Genomic DNA, 19,331 nt, shown 5'->3' with positions numbered 1-19,331 from the left:
ATACATTGATTAAACATGGTCTCAGAGCATCTCCTGCAGCACTGAAAAACGCAGTAAATTAGAATGGCATATTTTTACTTCTTTCCTTCAGAATAAGATTTACCATTACCATAAACAAGGTATATCTCACCTTTGCAACCAGCAATTTAAAAGACCCTCCCTACAGTGAGCCCTAGGAAGGACTGGCCACTACGGAGTTCCCTGCTTCTTGATGCCAGGTACCCTCTGGTCTGTTTTTCCTGCCCGGCAATGGATGCTGTTTATCAAAAGCTTTTCCACAGAATGAATCAAAAGTTAACCTCAGTTGTTATAGTTCAATTCAAAATTTAATGCAGGGCAAGGGACTAACACAGGGGTATTTCTGTTGTACTAATACTCTACAAGCTGAGTACCACTAATAAGAGATTTCAGTGTATACTTCTCCTCTGTAACCTCAACTTACAGAGCAGTCCAGGTTTTCTTTCCCTCTCTCAAAATTCATTAAAAAGTCTTATTCAAGCTGAGATTTTGTATACAAGTTTTCTGCCAAGAACAAATTTTTACAACTGAGTTTTAAGCTCCTTTAAAAAAAATCCAGAAATTTATAATGGAAATACTGACCATGCCCATAATCACAAGTGCAGAAACGTTACTGCGATAGGTAGCTAGTATCCCATCCAAAAAGAAAAGTTGGTGTCTCAGCCAAATTCCACTTTCATTCTGTAACAATGGCCAGTTATGAGATCAGTAAAACAGGTGCAAACAAAAAATACCAGGGATTTAAGCACTGATGATGGCAGCATAAAGCCATCACCTTGGTCATTAAATTCTGATTGTGCAAGAGGGTTTGGTTTTTGGGGTTTTTTTTAGAAAGTCTTGAACTACTTTATAACCCATTTCTCCTGGGCAAACTCTTCTCCTAGCGGTCATCACAGGCTAACTTGGCAAATCTTTGAATTGTGCTTCCAAAACCTAGTAGCTTGGCCATTTTCAGAAATGATTAATATACTGATTTATATTCAGCTTTGTCAATTTTATCTCTTGGCTCAGTCTGATGAAGCCCACTACTTACGTGTGCATCTCAGACAGTCACACAAGAGCCAGCTATTCCCTGCTGACAGACTAAAGCTCTGCCCTACAACTTCCCATGAGTTTTCCCCTTTGCCTTAGGATCAACTTTGTGTTCCAGTAAGGAATGGATGGCAGCATGCTGTGACAAACTGAATCTCGCAGGCTATGGAAAAGCAGTAACAAGCTACCTGCGATGTTGCCTGGAAGAATTATACTTCAAACAGAAAGAATCAGTGCCCACCTCTAGCAATATATTCCTCTTAATGTTCTGAACACACTTCCAAATCTCTTAACAAATACTCAGTAAACACTGTAATGCAAAGTAGAAATAAAGGAAAAATTACGTGCTTGGTTGTGTTACAAGGTACAAAGCCAAGGTGCTAACGGGCCATGTGGGGAAGCACCACAGCATCAAGTGTTACCCCATTCAACACTCTTGCAAAATGAATCTGAGAATGGCAAAATTCAGAAGCACAGCGTAAAAACATGTGACTGTGAACTAGCCTTGACGCCTGCTTATGTCATTAATAAAATATTTAATATATGAAGAACACTGGGTCTCCAAAAGTGCCTTAACCGGTGCTGAAATGTGTTAGTCATCCAACAAGAACTCTCACTCCAACACTGGAAATTACAGAACAAGGAAATCAAATCAAACCATTACAAGGTAGTCAGCTGAAACACTAAGTCTGGACTGTGCTACCTGCAAACATTCATTACTAAAAATTACAGATTGTTAGTCCGTTTTACCAGAAAGGAAGGGAGTATCTCTCCCCTGCAGTACTTTGTGCACAGTTATCAGACTCTGAGACAGACATCGACACTGGGCTTTCAATATGCTCGTTAAACAAACCCAGTAAATTCAAAGCCACTTCATACAGATGTGCTGAACTCAAAGCAGTCTTCACTTGTTCAATCTTCCCTTCTGGGTGAAAGTCAGTATGGGATGACATTTAACAGTTTTCCTTACCTGGAAGGGGTTATTTCAGGAACAGCTACAAAGGAAAACTGTAATACAGTAAATGTGTTAATGATAAATTGTTTAAGCAACTTGCAAAAAGAAAGAAAAAAGGTAAATTCACACCCAGCGAAAAGGTAGGCTATTCTGGAAAACTGAGAAGTAAATTTGTGTTCTTTACAATTATTTATGTATCATTTAATTAAGCTGTTTCCATAACAACTTCTGTCATGTAACTTAAGGGGTCTTGAGAAGTTTATTTTTGAAACTCCCCAAGTGACAGGACTAAATCTCAGCTCCACTTCATTGCAGGGAAGTTTGGAAAGCAGCCTCTGGAAACAGTACCGCCACTCCACAACTCACCAACTGAGTTTATGTTTATCTTGTAGAAAAAGTTAGCCCTTTCATATACACACACTGTTAAGATAACAGAATTTTCTTCACAGCTTCAAGTTAGGCACTGAAGTACTTTGTTATGATTAGTTTTATCACATTGAATCCAAATGTTCTGGATTATTAATCAACCCTTCTGACAGGTCTCCAATAATGAAACATGCCATGCAGCTAACAATGAGTCACCGTTCATCTTAAGCTGATAAAACAGAAAAGGAAGACGGACAAGTTCTCAGATCCTACCCAGGCAGCCCACAGCTTTAGGAAACCCCTTCCATTTGCTTTCTCACCAGCAAAACCAGTGTATTTGTGGGCTTCGATGTAGCAAACTTCCCCCTTACCTGCCTCCTTTCTACCCATAGATGATAGCTACCACACCAAAGACTTTCAGTCTAGTCTATTAGCACCTGCATTGCCTGGAGAGCTGGGGACATGTGAAAAGCAAGTTAATGCCCTCTCAAGTAAAACACTAAGTCTTCCACTTCCTTTTTGCTTGATTCTCCTTAAATTCTCTGCCTTGTTTTGAAATGTCTGTTCACCCTTCAAGCTAATCTGCTGTTTAGCGTGTACCATGCTGTGCCTATGCCATAACGCCATTATCAGAAGAAGAAACCACTTCACACAGTAGTTTGTTCTTTGGCTGCTGAGGATCCAAATTCAAATCCCTCTTCTCCATTTGGGACCCAAAGTCACCGCTTCCACCTCCACAGGTTGGCTACACTGGGCCAAATATATATACACAGCACCCGGAGAAGTCAAATGACACCAGAAGATTGCACATTCAGGACTAGGAGTAACTGCAGTTCTTGCTTAAACCATGATAACAAGCCGGGGAATACTTGCTCCGTACCCTGCACACACGCACTGCTCGGTGGCATCAGCAGCTCCACGGGCACTCTGCTGGGGCAACACCCCCCGGAAAGCCCAGCTCCCCTTCACTGCCATTTTCTGAAGTTAATACTCTTGCTGCAAGTTGCAGATGATTAAATGGCTTTTACAGTCCCTGATCCAAAACAAATTAAAAGGGATACAATCCAAAAACATCCGGTGATAAGCGTTTGTTCACAGTGAAACAATTAAACGGAAGGATTTGTCTTGTTAAACATACAAAAGGTTATCAATAACCTACCAGTTCACACCATGTCTTCCAGCTCCAGGGAGGGACCTGTTCCCACTCCGTAACAATGCACCTGTGCCCCCTGCCATCAGCAAGCACGGCCATTCACCTCCACCAAAGGCATCATTCCTCTAAGGAGCACGTTCAAACCAACCGAGAAAGGCTGCTGAAGTACAAAGGCTATCTGCAAGGTAAACGTGACTTCAAACCAAGTACATGATCAAACCTGCTTCCTTGTAAAATCTTAATAGGACTCTGCCACAATAAAACTAAGTTATTCAATTCTTAACTAATAATTTTCTTTCTAATTTGATCGCATTGTAAAGTTGTCTGAAAACCTCCCAGAAATTATGTTACTGCATTATGCACAGTCCTATGAGTACAATTAAAATGTTCTGCCCAAGGTCCACAATATGAATGGTTTTCCTAATTTCTTACCAGAATTTTGCTTTCTTTGCCCAGCACAGTCCATACACACCTCCAACTTATCAAACCCTTAGTCCAGGCTAGTTAAAAATAAAGCTAATACGCAAAAACTGGATGAAAACCAGCTTCACTTCTCATACCATTCAACTGCCTCTTATTTTACTTTCTCATCATAACTTTAAGAGCTGCTCCCACCAAATTCCACTTCAAATCACACTGAAGAAAGCTATGCATTTGTAACTGAAAGATGTAACTTAAACATTTAGTAGCTTCAAAACTGGCAATGATATAAAACAATGAGTCAGGATCAGCAAGCTCTACAAGCACAGAGACCTGACCTAAAAGAAAAACAGAAAGTTGCGATATTGGTTTGAAATTGGGGGTCAAGGTAAATAAATACACAAACCAGTCTCACTACAGACACTGTTTTCACCTGTATAGATACTTCACAGCAAGGCATATAAAACATATGGATATTGCAACAGAGGTACAGTGAAACAAGCATGCTACGCCTCCCCAGTACAAAAAAGTAGTCTTATTTTTCTTTAATGATAAAACACGGAGCTTTTAGAAGTACAAGTTACTCCAGCATATTAGCTAGAAACCTTGCAAGCTGCAGTTCATGTAACTATGCACTACTTGGGAATTTAAACCACTCTTGTTCCTTTCCAACAGTCAAAAATTGCCACACAAATACCAATGTACTGTTGACCTCCACGGGGAGCGGCTCATTCCTGCCTAACGTGCCAACAACCGCTTAAGATGAAGTTTCCCCATCGCTGGCGTAACACGCTCATCTATCAAATCAGAACTTCCACGTGCACTTTATGATTTACTAGACTCTAAAGGTATTCACTTCTAATGAATATTAGCTTTTCCAAAGGAACTCCCAAAAGTTTAAACACATCCTAAAGACTCTGGGTCTTTCCTTTTTTTTTTTTTTTACTCCTCTCATAGCCAAGCAGGAGCACACAAGTTTTCAACCTGGAGTCATCAGCTGCAAAGCTTCATCCTAAGAGAAAATTCTTGAGATAAGTCCTTCCACAGGTACAACATCATGAAGTTAAACCATTTCAACACAGAGCATTTTACTTTAATTTGAGAAGAATCACTGAATAGACTTACCAAATTTTGTCCATAAAACACCAACTTCAAAACAAACCTCTAAAGTCAGTTTTCTGCCCAGAACAAGTTTTACTGTAGACTTGCACTCAATTCTCTAAGCTTGTAACACAGAAAAGTTGACTAACCTCAACTTTAACTATAGTGTTCACACAAGCATAAATATCCTGTAATGCGTAATGTATTAAGGCATGATTTAAACCCTCCTCAGTGAAAATTTTTAAAAAATCATCCCCATCTATCTGTATTCACTGTCATTTGTCAAAGACACATGAACTGGGATTCTCTATTTTCAACTCATTTATTCTATATTTACTTCTGCACAGTGAGAATATCAGGAAGACTGTGCTGGAAAAATCCGACAGGTTTTGGGTAGAGTCTTTTTCACAACCACGTATCAAAGATAATTAATGCTGGGGGGGTATTTTTATTGTGAAGGAAAGGTTGTGTATACCTGGTAAAGAAATAAAGCAAGCTTCCTCTGGTATATCTTGGGAAAGAGTAGAGGTTTTGCTAAGCTCACATTATTTTTCATTTCAGAGCTGGGGGGATGCTACGCAGGCAGGAAGATATTTATTCTGATGCTATTCTGACTAACCCTGGAAAACAGAGACTTGAAAAATTTTAAAAGGTGGCAGCAACTAATAAAGCATTACCTGTGGCAAATTTAAAATCCAATGTTCGTGTTTTTCATCACTTTTTTATATCATAATCCTATAATGTACAGTACATCCAGTCACAGACTCAGGAAAAATACTTGACACTAAAAATAGTTGACACAGTCTAAACAAAGAGCATTTCCTCAGCTTTCTAGCTAGCCAGGACATCGGAATCGTGCTCTACACCTCCTCACATCTGCAAAATGGAAGAGATTTTCTTTAACAGACGCAAGGGCATAGAGCTGCTCAGTAGAGGCAAGTATTTACTCTCATCCTGGTCCCTCACCTCACCCAAGTGACATGGATCAACCTATGCAACCAGCTACTTTGAGATATGAAGTTAAGGCTGAGGCGAGGTGCAGGGCATCACATTCGGGCCACGAGGAGGGGTAGGAGGGAGTACGCCCAGCCTGCTGAGCAGCTGAGGTGTTGAGGCAAGTCGATGAAGATAAAAGAATCCGGATGTCAAATATCCGAAGGAAGAGTATTTGACAAATACTTAGCGCTTTCTAAAGTAATCGATCCTTAACTGGTGAAACCACAGTGTTTAATCAGAGAGGGTGATACGCCAGCTCTATTTCCTAATACCACAAAAGCCCTGCACAAAGAGTTATGTATATTTTGTTGTCTGTGAGCCTGCACAACGCCCCTCCCTCAAGCACTGGTCCTCAGAACGCATTATACATTGTTACAGGAGATTAGTTTAACTGCAGATTTATTTTTATTTTTCTTTCTTTCACAAAGCACTTAACAGAAATCAGTGCTTGGGAACTGGAGCTCTGAAGCACAGTCTAACAGTTTATTTATGATCATAGCAACTAATTACTCAAAGACAACCCTCAGGCCCCAGGACCATTCCCATGTCACTGAAGTTGGCTGCTGCAGTGATGTGCCACTCATCCCCAAGAAACCAGTGTTGTTAACTTGCTTAAGTGGCTCTGCTGGCGCAGGAGGGCGGACAGCTGAATAACTGACCACTGGATAATTCAGACTCCTTCAGTGACAAAAAGACAATGGAGAGAAAAAAAAAATAATCAATTTTGATATGTGGTAGTGGTTTTGTTAACAAAAAGTCTGCCCAAGGTCTCAGTCAGCTCATAGGAAATTACAGTACAGAGGGAGACACTGCCCTGACAAGGCCAGCCTTCCCCTCCCTGCCTTTCCTTTACTTGACAGTGACGGCTACCACCACACCTAGTCTTTGGGCTCCGTTATATCTTAGCCACTGATAGGAGTCACCCCATGGGAAAGTAGGATGGTGGGACTAAATGATGTCAGGTACCATGAAGAACATTTTCCTTTTTTGCTTTACAAACTTTTGAACCTTACAAAAGGGGAGCCATCCGTTTCTATCCTTTTTTTTTTTCCCTACAAATGAATTTTAACAATGCATATCCTGCCAGGAAACATTACCATGCATTAGTGATAAAGCGTTACATAAAAAGGTAAATTAAGTTTCCAAGACGCGAATCTGAGCTGATAAACATATTACATCCACAGTTCAACAACTGTGCAGAAAAGAAAAAAGAATAAACAGTTTTAGAGAAAGCTTTGGGAATATGGGGGAAAAAACAGGAAGAGTAGATAAAGTAATGCCACGCTGTCAAAACACTGCTCTGACTATGCATGAAGCAAAGCTACCGAACTAAATCAGATTAAACTAATGGCCATTCATTAACCTTGGGTATGTCTACATGGTACAACACAGACCTGAAGAGGTGAGCTCAAGCACCAGACGGCTTGCCAACACAGCACTCACCCATGGCATTAGACCCCCTGCTCAGCTAGAGAAACAAACTAGAGCCTGACGGGCCATTTATTCTCACCCAGGGGCGGCAATGCTGCACAGCTCTTCAGTACGAGAGGCAGCGACTCTGCTCCTGGCCAGGTGACGCAGCCGGGCACAGTCACTGGAAAGGATCGCTGCTACGTTCCCTCTGGGTACTGCTCTAATATGGAGATACTGACAGAAATTAGGAGGGAGGCCATACGCTCCCTCTCTAACACCAGCAGCCAATTATACATTTAAGGGACAACTGTGAGACAATGGCTGACCGGAAAGGCATTCGAAGCTCCACAGTTGCCGGGCTGCTTTGCCAAGAGCGTGAGCCTAAAGGTCAGGGGATGGTACTTGGTTAGAAAGAGACTGCACTGAAATAGGCAGCGAGCTGTTCCCAAGGCAATCGGGCTGTGCGGGCACGGGTCCCCCAGCATTGTCAAGCATGGGTCCCCCAGCATTGTCAGAGGCAGCTGGGCTCTGCCCAGATTTCTTCTGGATGGGACCCTTTAGAGAGGATGCTCGGCTTCACACCCGAGGGGAGAAGAGCTACGAGTCCAAACCTAAGCCAGACCATCACAGCAGTTGCAGTCACTATAAGGGGCTACAGTTGCAGACCTGGTTTGCACAGAAAAAAAAAAAAGTCAGGCAATCTGACATCGAAAGGGGTGATAAAACCCTGGAGGAAATTCACTTTACAGGAAAAAAAGTCAAGGAGGGCATAGAGGTGAGTTACTGGGCTACTGCACTAAAGGCTTTTCCCAGAACTCCCCACTCCCCTGAACAGTCATTAGGTCAGGAAGAAAGAGAAGCTGCTGAGAAAACCCTCCCACTTCACACAGCTCCTTGGGACTTTCCCCAGACAGCAGCAACCTGGCAAACATGATGCCATGTGGGACTTGAAGAGACCACAGGAAAAGAGATGCCAATGTCTATAGAGCTTACAAACAAAAGTGGCCAACGTTCATTCCAACAAACAAGTAAAAAGCAAGGAGAACAAGGACAGAAGGATGTCCTGGCAGCTAGCTAATTAGCAAAAGCATTACAGTCAGGACTTCCAAGCACCAACAAGAACTAAGCAGGATATATACCTTTATGCAGGTTTTTTTTGTTTTAGGCAGAACAGAGAATGATGCCTGGGGAACTCTTTGCCAGTCACCTTTTGCAACCAAAATAAACAAGTGCTAATTAGATCATGTCAAGTCTTCATTTTCACACTTCCAAAGCTGCTCAATTAAAAGTGTGTTTTGGCACTGCGCTCTGTTTTAAAATCATTTAGATAAAGCTAAAAACAAAGAAATGCTTCAACCCCAGGAGATGATACAGCTGAAGATGGATGAATCATTAGCATACTGGAAACCTAAAAAACTCATAAGAGTTACAGACAGACCTACTTTCATGAAACAGTTATTGCTTAACGTGACAGAACACAGAAAACAAAAATAAACCCATAGAAACAGTCAGAAAGTAAGGAAACATAGAGGAGTGATTGTTTTTTCAGCATAGTTAGTGGAGCAGCAGTCTGTCCTGCAGTGTCTTCCCAGAGTCATTACAGCACTTTTTAGAAAGCCTCCAGGTAGTTAAGGCTGGGACAAAACTAGAAACCAGGACCTTCAAAAACATGCACCAGTTGTCTTACCAGTGCGCACATGCTGAGAAATGATGTCAAGTATGCGACTACTGAAGCAGTGAGGAATTCATTGGAAAAGATAATCAGGAAGAATTTTAATTTATCTTTCAGTGTTTTGAGCAGCACCTCTTCAACAAGAAACTGCATTGAAAACATCACTTGCAATTCTTCAAGATGTTGCAGAAAGATGCTCCCACAGTTACAGGTTCCAGGGCATTGGTTTGTACGTTAATTGGGCGAAGGATAATACCAAGTGGCGAGCAGGAAAGACTTCTTACGTTAGCAGTGTTAAGAAAATTGCAATTGATGCATATAAATCACTGGCGACCTCCACTGTGTGATAGTGCACCAATAACAGACTCGTTCCCAGGTCTTGTGATGTGCCTAGCAGTTAGGACACTAGCTTCAGAAATTTGAGGAGAAGGGAATTCCCCCATTGCAAATAAAGTCACAAAGCCAGGAGAGGAGGGAGCAGGAGGCCAGGAGATGTCCTCACCCTGGCTACACTTTGCCTCATCTGGAAGAAGACAGAGGAACAGCATTTGGGAGTAGGCACAACCATCCCGGCCCTTTGAAGCTAGCGGCACGCTGATTCAAAACCTAACTATGAGACCTCAGACAACTTTATCTTAGATGGTTACAAATTACCTTGTGCCAACAACAAATTTAAGGCATCCCATCCCTGATGACAAATACCTTCCTTATCTCCAAGAACCACGTGGTTATAAATGAGGTTCCACATCTTGCTCCAAAGAACCTGTTGTAGAAAAATCCCTGTCACTCCTCCAGCTGCTGCAATTCTTCATTTACATGAATCGCCTCTATTTTAAATTCCTTGTCCCTCTGATTTATGGCTTTAAGAAAAATAAACATGAGTTAAGGAAATAAGGGAAAAGAGTTAATGAGCCAACCTTACTAGCTTTGACCACATGTAAATACTGCAGCCAATTGTTGTTTCCCTGCCAGCCGATAACAAGAACAAACATGCAAATAGATACGTAGCACTTTTCCTTTTCTTCAGAACTTAGGATATGATCCAAAACCACCTCACCCAGGGACTTTAAAGATTAACAGCTTTTTAGGGTCATGGTAGCTCTCCATTTCTCCAGCTATCAAGCTAAATTAGGGGTACAACTTCCTTTAAAAAAACAGAGTATAATATTCATTGTACAAATTTTAGGCCAGATGGGACTTTTATCATCAGTATACTTTATTTAAACTTATTCCTAATCACGCGGATCTGAAAGAAACCCAGACTATTGAAAATCTGGACAGTCTTTTGAGAAAGCATATATAAAAAGTTAAGTGAGTTTAATGTGTGTGACATTCCAAAAACCAATCCCATCACAATAACAGGTATCCTGATTCTCTCTTATAAGGTGTGGGCTCCAAATACTCATGTGATATCATCAAATAAGTCTCCAAACTGGCAAAACCCAAACAGTTCTAAGAAATACTAATTCCACAGGAACCAAGAACTAAGAAAAGTCCAAAATGATAGTGGTTATATAAGAGATTGGATTAAGAATAATCTACTGTGATGTGTGCATATTTACAGAAGACTTGGAAGAATAGAGTTTAAAACAATAACTTTACTTCAAGTTAGTTGTTAAAGGAAACAATTTGCCATACTAGATTATATTCATGTGACCAAGAAAAAAAAGTGAGCAGGAACAGAGATCAGGTATTAAATGTTGGCTCGACTCCTATTCTAAAGTAGGATCAGATGCCCCCACGAGCACTTCCTGCCATTCAAGATGAAGCTCTTCCAGCAACACGCACTGAAATTTAGTGGTATCTCACACAGCCTGAAGTCACCCCCATCACAAGGGCTTTATCTGCCATTATTCCACTGGGGATATAACAACTGCCACATGAGATGAATGATTATTTAGTGCTTGACTGTTCACCTAAGGGTAATGTTTTTATCTTGTTCCGAATCTGTGCAGCCAAACCACATCTGCAACGTAATTCTGCACCAGTAGGACAGGATGCAGGCAGTCAATAAAAAGAAGTTTGTCTTCCTACCTAACTGAACAATTTGCCTTTTAATATCACTCTTACCCAGCACAGAAGGAGGAATAATAAAAAGGACATTAGATTGTTCAAAAACTCTGTACCTTTCTTGTGAATTTATTATTTGGGATCCTGGGTTTGGCTTTCCCATCAGAGAGACAGAGGCAGGTACTGACAAGAAAGGTCCTTCTCAGGAAGATAAGGTTGCTTGCAACATTCCAAAAGCTGGTCTTTCTGCCTCCTTGTTTTACACATCCAGGGGGAGGCAAGGGATGAACGCAGCACTGGGTCACGGCAATCTTGCACAACCCAGATCATTATAGTCATTTTATCATTATATGCCATAAAAAGCAAGCCAGATCTTGCTATTAAAACTCACTGCACTAAGACTTCAGCGGATTCAAGTGGTATTTGATTAACAAAATGTGAAAACAACATCTGCAAGAAGAGCAAATTTAATGCCACATATGTCTCAGTGAGCAACACTTCCTATTTCCTCAGCTTTTTTGCTATCAATCTACTGTGTTGCTATTCCATACCCAGCCAGTTTGGAGCTAGACAAAGCCTGGAAAGAGCCGTGCCAGCTCACAGCAAAGGTCCATCAGGCCCAGCAGTGTGGAACAACATGTGGCAATTCAGAGAATGGCACAAGCAGAAAGCAAGCATGTAATGAAGCTTCTTCAGATTCCACCAATTTGTGGTTTGGGGATTTTCTGAGATGGGAAGGGGAGTGCACACACACATGCGTGAGACCATCAATTTATACCCCTCACTGTAAAGTCTATAGCAAAACAAATTTAAAAAAAAAAAACAAAAACAACTACCCTTCCTCCTTACAGCATCCATCAACCTTTCAGATTTGCTAGAGCTCTGCTTTTCTGGACATCTTCCTAGCTGGCTTCTTAGGCTTCCCACTTTACTCCTGGATATCATGAATTACACTTGAATGCTTTCAGTGTGCCAGAACACTTACTATTTCAATAATGACTTCTCCAGAACTTTTTTTTTATTATTATGAATGTAATGTTTCCAAACAACATTCTTGACTGTTAGACTCCAACACTATTGCTGTGATAACCCTCTAAGAACCCCATCTCCTCCTGAGTTACTATTATCCTTACATTAGCTGGGAGATTTTGAGAAGAAACCAACTCTCAGAAGAATCTGGTTGAAATGAATCATTATTCACCAGGGCAAATCCAAAGCTAGCATCCCCTCTGGACAACTAACAGTTCATAGGTTTTCACCAACAGTTGGAGGTGCCGACTTGCCAGGATAAGTAGCTCTGTTCAAACTATACGTGGTGATATTTGTGACGTCTGCTTCAATCAAATTGTTCTTTCTCTGCATTTGTTCGTAATTTAGGCCAACAACAGTCACAGCTGGGAAAAGTGAATTGTAGTTTATGTCTTCTGTACAGAAAGTGTTTAAATATTTATGTCTGTTGTAGGGCTCTAGAAGAGGGAGCTCTAAGATCTCCTGCTGCACTGTATTATATCTGATACCTCAGTGTTGAAGAGAACATGTGCTTTCATGAGCTATAAAGAATTACTATTTCTATCACTTTCAAACACTTCATGACTAAAATGCTGGACCCATTATCCTATTATCCAGCAGCACACACTGTATATAAACAAGCAGTCTGATGTCGTTGGCCTTGGACACCTTCTGACACGATCAAAAGCTGGAAATAGTGCAAAGGTGCACTTTAAGCTGAGGAGGAAATGATTCACGAAACAACAGCAACAACAAAAGATATGACTTGCAGGCACTGATTTCTGAGAAACAGGCAGGTTAATGTGTCATTATTTGACACACATATATAGTATATGTTGTTATTGTTTTAATATACTACTGCTGCAAGCAAGATCTCTCCTGCATATTGTAGCAAGCAATAGGGGCTTGGACCCCAAAATTCCTTTCAGGCAGTCTTGAGCAGCAGAAAGTCCTCGTCTGGGTACTATTTTCAGACTAAGACTCTAAAATTTCAGCCATAGCATGCAATGCGTGAGACGGTTGTCATGAAAAACATTCCACGTTATAAACTACTACTCTAAAAGCACCAGAGATTGGGCCAGGAATCCAAGCCCCAAGTGATATCAAATGACTTATTATGCTATTTCCTTCTACCAAAAAAATTACATCTTGCAAGAAAAACCAAAGCAGATATCTGAAATTAAACAAATTCTGTCTGACAATTAAGCAGATGGTAAAAGAGCAAAAAGAGACTGTGAGGAAAGATGAGTTAGGTTTATCTTTTACACTGACACACTGCTTCCCTCCTTGATGAGCCTGAGAAATATTGCTGTAATCATCATATCAAAATTTTTTTTGCCTTCCAGTAATTATGCCACTGTATAATTGAAGCTCCTGAAATTGATGTAAGCACCACCCCATAAAAATATAATAAGAACCCACAGGTGGAAGTTGGAGCACTGAAAATCAATCAAGAAATAAAGCACCATTTTTCTTCTTTATCAGAATAATTGACAAGGACTGAGGTAAATCCTCTGTCACTGGCTATCTTTTATTGTGACATTCTTCCAGAAGATAAAGGCACAGATTCAGGGAACTCCTACAGCCTGAAGTACAAAGGGGACAGTCTAGCTGACTGCAACCATACTCTGACTTCATCCGCTAAGAGTAGGTTAAGTACCTGGAAAAACAGTCTAAGTCAAATACCTTACTTTGCAAAAGCTAAATATTTGAAAGTTACCATAGCACCTCAATATTCCCAAGATGTAACACAAGAGGACAGGAGGGAAACTTCTGAAATACAGCCTCCAAATGCGGTCACTGCAACGCACGCCACTCAACCCTGGCAGGAAGCCGATGGCCACCTTCTTCAGGAGCACAAGATAACAAGTTTTGGCGACAAAATGTCTCTCCCTTGAGCCAGTGGTGCCACACGGAAGTTGCTGGCCCCTGATCAGAACTAGTAGTAAGCACAGAAATATGAACTGACAAACTGATCATCGTTGAACAGCAAGCAGCTCTCCCAGAGGATGTATGAACAAACAGAGGTTTAAGACCAGACAGAATAAGCACAGGGAGGACCATCCAAGCACTTGATGCGCACGCTGGGAAGGACATGATGTTGAGAAATTTAAGCCTGATAAATTTCCCACCACTGAGCCAGAAAGTGGAAGGCTGGAGGAAGAAAATACTGCTGTCCCTCTCAAGAAGGTATTACATAAAGCATAACCACACATCTAGAGTATTTCAACATTCCCTCACGTTTCACTGTGGCATTTATACCTGTGTGTAAGGTATCACCATTACAGGCTCAGCAGAACACAGTATATCCCTGGAGAAACTGCTCTGCAGACGGTGTTTTTCTCTCACAGGCACTTCATCTGCAAAGACTGACTCAGTGGGTACAGGGCAGCTCCTAAATTTCTCAATTCTTCAAGCAAACACACAGATTTCCCTACACAAACCCCATAGTTTTACCAGTCACAGGTTTTTTCCCTCTTCCTCCCATTTATGTAAATTGAACTGAGTTTCCAGTTAAGTCGATCCTGCCATGACTGGGATGTAGCATTACACCGTGACTTTGCACGAAGAGGTCCATGGCAGGAATCACCTGCACTAGGAATGGGAAGATCTTTCCCCAGAGCATCTGGGGGCCATCCAGGGTGCTTGAAACACAGAAGAGAGAGACCCGCCAGCAACCTTACCTTGTGCAAGACAGGTTTAGCAGCAAAAGACCCAGCTCAGTTCTTGGTGAAGCACAGACTAATGGGCTGGGAATAGCGAACCATAAAAATGATCAGCACACATATCTCAATCCTAACAAACCAATATGTACAGAGCCTGCAAAGTCTCCTCTGAGAGCACCAGTTATACCATGCATCTGATTTACATTTTTCAAGGAAATAATTGAAGCTGTTCAGCTTGTTCCAAAGGCCCAATGGGAAGGAGAAAACCCTCAAGACACCTATGTGGCAGCTTTGCAGCAGCATGAGACTAAACAAATGGAAAAACCTAAAATAGGTTGCGACAGTTTATCATTAATCAGTATGAATTACTTGGCAGAATGCAGTATCTTTCAGTGCAACTTAGTGGCACCTTTCCCAAAGAACTAATACAAACACGAGCGCATAGCAAGAGATTCAGGGAGCAGGGGAAAAAGGCTGTCATCGCTGATTAAGTTCCTGATGGCAAGAAACAAAAAATGAGACTTCACAGGGCAGCACCTGTGTGGCTGAAAAACACAACTGGCATGTTCCAGCTACTTCATTTGGCAAGGTTAAATTCACCACAGAAGAATCATAATCGTACTACAAAACACTGAAGTCTTCTGAACTACCTCCTTGAAGTCAGACACCACTTCTCCACCAGTTCTATTTATTTCAGCATTTGCCCAGGACAGGGCTAATACTCTGAACCCTTCCTCTTGTATCGATAAAAGAACATTATTGTTGAACACATGAAGGTATGAAGATATAAGAGAGCGAGAGAGGCGTTATCTTTGTTTAGAGCCAGATATAAATGGAAAACTACAGATGAAGCTTCCAGCTCAGGCAACCTCTATCAACACTACAAAGAAGCCCTTGTGCTGGCAGGTCCTGGCAAAGGATCTAAGCGCCCAGACTATTCGATTTTTCCAACTATATGAAATGGTCTAATACAAAAGATAATTTACATCTATGGATTTGGTGATCCAAAGATACAGTAATCATCACAGCTTTAGTGAACTCTGATTTGGACTCTTGAATAGCTATCAAAGAAATTTTGCTTTGACCCTCAAAGTTGGTTTTCAGAGGTTACACAGATAGCAGCAGACCTCTTTCCTATATTTGTATATGGATATATATATGACATCTTAGATCCCACTTATAATTGCCTTTTGTATAACGTAGTTTTGCGTTTACATGTGTCAATAAATGCTTAGGTCATTTACTCATTTTATACATAGCTAAAAGGAAGAGATAAGTTCTAGTATGTTTCAAACCATCATTTCAATTGCTATTAGATTTAAACAGAGAAGGCAGAAGGTTCAGCAAATGACCAGACTGAAGACCTTGCATTTGCAAGCCTAAAATCACATAACTTCAAACAAAGACAGGCAGAGAAGGTAGGCAGAATGAGTGAAAAGCACCAGGTCAAAGTAGCTCAGACCAGTCCCGACCCTGCTGGAATCACCCTCACTATTACTTTTGCCCAAAGATATACAATAGTCTTTAAATTCTCAAGAAGAATTCAAAAACCACGTTTGGAAAACAATTTGTAGCAGTTCTATCATGCTTACGTGTGAAAATCCATATTAAAATCGCTAACTGTAGATTACATCTCCCAGCAACTAGAGAAAAGGAGTAAAAACTTTCCTTGCATAGCAGTGTTAAAAGACAAACCTGCAAACAAGATAAAAATTATCCAGACGTTTGAAAGAACTTTGAGCTTGATCATTGAAAGAAAAAAAAACACAAAACCCCAGAGAGTGATCTTAGTAAAATTCTCAGACATGAAAATGAAAAATGGATTGTCCCACATTTGCATGGCTCCAGTCATTTCACACACTCTTCATTCATGTAAAGAAGGGTATTACCACAAAGTCTGGAGCTGTGACAAGATAAGCTTTCCATGGACTGAGGACCCACAAATTAAAGTTAATCATGACTAAAGTTTTGTGAACAGCACTTATCAAATACAGGAGCAATTGCAAACACCTACCCAGAGCTATCCAATGCCGCAGCATGAAGACAGCTAAATAACAGATATCAAAAGTTACCTTTGACAACCATGCTTTGAACCAGCCTTGTCATCAGACTTCTCCATACAGTGATAAAGGACATTCCATGCAAAGAGTGAGGTTTCAACACTTTAGGCATCACTTCTTCCAAATATCGTAATGGATCAAGTGTTTTAATCCACAGCAGCAAAAACCACAATTTAGCTAATCTGATTTGCAGGAAATTCTCTGTTCCCTGTCTCAGGCCCTAAGTTTAGTGAAGAAAACAGTAAAAAGCTCTTTCTGTCAAATCACAGAAAAATATACTGAACTGACCTTCCATTGCTCCTTGGGAAGCAGTTTCACTACCACGATGTCACCATTCAGGGCTCTGTTGCGAGCAACCACTCCATCAATAAATATATCGCGAGTCCCATCCTAGTCAAAGAGGAAGAAACATAAATTCCAGACCAAAACATATTAAATTACGGTTGTTATGAGGTTTAAAACACTGTCATCGAAAAAGACACACACCCTGGTGAGACAAACATCCCGCAGTTGTGCACAGAAATGAAATGGATTCACCATATGCCCTTCAACATGCAATATCTTTCAGCAAATAAGCTCCTTCGTATGTATGTGCCAGCACAGTAGTTCCACACTATTTATTCAAGATAGAGCCAAGCCCTCAAGATGTATTGTCTGCAAGCTCCGCTCAGTTCCTCTGCAGTTAGTCTTGGGAATGGGTAGAGAGTTTTCTGCAGTCACAGCTCTTCACACGTGATGTTCCCAACTCAAGCACTCAAAACTATGGTTCAGAATGTGTTTACAAGACAGTCTCTGCAAAGTGCCCTGTGCAGAGCTGCCTGCTGCTCTCCTGGTGCAATGGGAAAGCAGGGACATGCAGCTCCGGGATCAGCAGGTCAGTCTGCGAAGGTGGCCTGGAGAGTGGCTGGGGATGCAGTCTCTTTTTTTAAATGAGTTAACACCATCCATTCTGGATTTGGCACAACAAATGTTAGAAGAGATTCCAAAAAATTATGACTATGGATGCCAACTGCAAGCCAGAAGATCTTTTACTGTAACAGACATGTTAGGACACCTTCTCTCAATACTCTGGGTTAACATCCTTGCACAAGAGCCTCTACTAATTGTACACACTATGATTACCCATCCCAGACATGTCTGGCATTCAGCTAATCTAGATTTAGTTTGGAAGATTTTCTTCATGCGGTGAATAAAGATGAAGTTTCCTGAAGATGCCAACACAAAGGTTTTAGTTTTAAAGGATCGCCAGTTTTGTCCTTTTTGGGGGGGCTAATTATTGGCAGTGCTCTTACTGCTTTCCTTTCTGTTGCCCCATAATTCAGTATATGAAAAATTCCATGTGTCCGTTTACAGTGCCATGATCATGTCAGACAATGTGAGCATTTAGTATCAACATCAGCAGTCAACATAGTTTTTCTAGAGAGAACTATCTTTGCATAGGTTTGAGGTACAAAAAAAAAAAAAAGGATGAGTTTCTTTAGATTAGTACTTCATTGTCCTTCACTGAAAAAAACATCACAAGAATTAAAATCTTAATCACAACTGCAGTCACTTCTCAGATACACACTCCTGAGTCTCATATGCTTGAGTAAATCCAATCAGAACTACCAGTGTGCTCAGTCTCCAAGAAAAACTTTTATAACCTGAAAACATGAAGCCGTAATATCACATAAATATCTTATTCTGCTTAGATACCAAAACAATAAAACGGCAGAACCCTGCCATGATGTGAAACTAAGGCTGTCCTCCAAGAGACCAAATTACTCTTAGAAAGAAAAGCAGCAGCAGCTCAACAGCTGTGTGAAAGCTGCCTCCCATGACAAGATGCAGAAAAATTGCAAAGCCTCTTGGATCAACATAATTCAAATTGGAAACTGTTCTTTTCAAAAAGCCAGATTTTTTACACATGGTCTTATTCCTCATTTCTCCCCACCCTCTTCCTTCTGCCCCAACTCTTTCCCTAAATCCATTACATACATAAAAAGAAAAGTTCAAAGTCACTTCTTAAGGAAAATGCATGCTTTTTTTTTTTTTGTCTGTACCTGTAGCTGCTCTGTGCTGCAGGACACAGGCTGGCATTCACAATAATTTGTTTCTTCTACACTTTTTTCTTTCTCTCATGTCCAAGAAAAGACAAGGCAGACCTTTTTCCCCACCCCGTAAAGCTGCCCAATGTGTCACACCACCTAGTTAAAGCTGCATCTCCATACTCTGCAAGAGTCTTGTCTTGAATTGCAGCGTCACTCTCATCCTAAAGAATATACCCCTGTATTTATATGTATACTCACACTTACATACGTGTATGCACACCTATTTTACAGCAGTTAATTTCAATGCCTGCAACAAAGCTGTAATTAGGAAATTGCTGTCAGTTTTGGTTTTGCCTCCAAAAAGAAACATTTTTTATATCTTGAACTCCAGGCTCACGATTGTTGAGCAAACTTACACACTTCCAAGAACA

At 40.9% G+C, this 19,331-nt stretch overlaps 1 protein-coding gene across 5 annotated transcripts in view; it reads right to left on the bottom strand.

The window, feature by feature from the left end:
• Window positions 1-19,331, bottom strand: part of DIS3L2 (DIS3 like 3'-5' exoribonuclease 2) — a 193,189-nt gene that overhangs the window by 146,552 nt on the left and 27,306 nt on the right. For all 5 annotated transcript variants that reach the window (XR_008578235.1, XM_054834804.1, XM_054834806.1 and 2 more), the window contains one exon: window positions 17,159-17,260. Coding sequence is in view for 4 of the 5 variants with exons in the window: in XM_054834804.1 (XP_054690779.1) it covers window positions 17,159-17,260 (102 nt within the window). In the remaining variant the exon portion in view is untranslated. The remainder of the gene's footprint in view (window positions 1-17,158; window positions 17,261-19,331) is intronic.

This window comes from Grus americana, chromosome 9 (genome assembly GCF_028858705.1).
Source record: "Grus americana isolate bGruAme1 chromosome 9, bGruAme1.mat, whole genome shotgun sequence".
Classification (NCBI taxonomy): domain Eukaryota; kingdom Metazoa; phylum Chordata; class Aves; order Gruiformes; family Gruidae; genus Grus; species Grus americana.
Note: the sequence above shows the minus strand (reverse complement) of the source record. Positions and strands in the feature narration are given on the sequence as shown.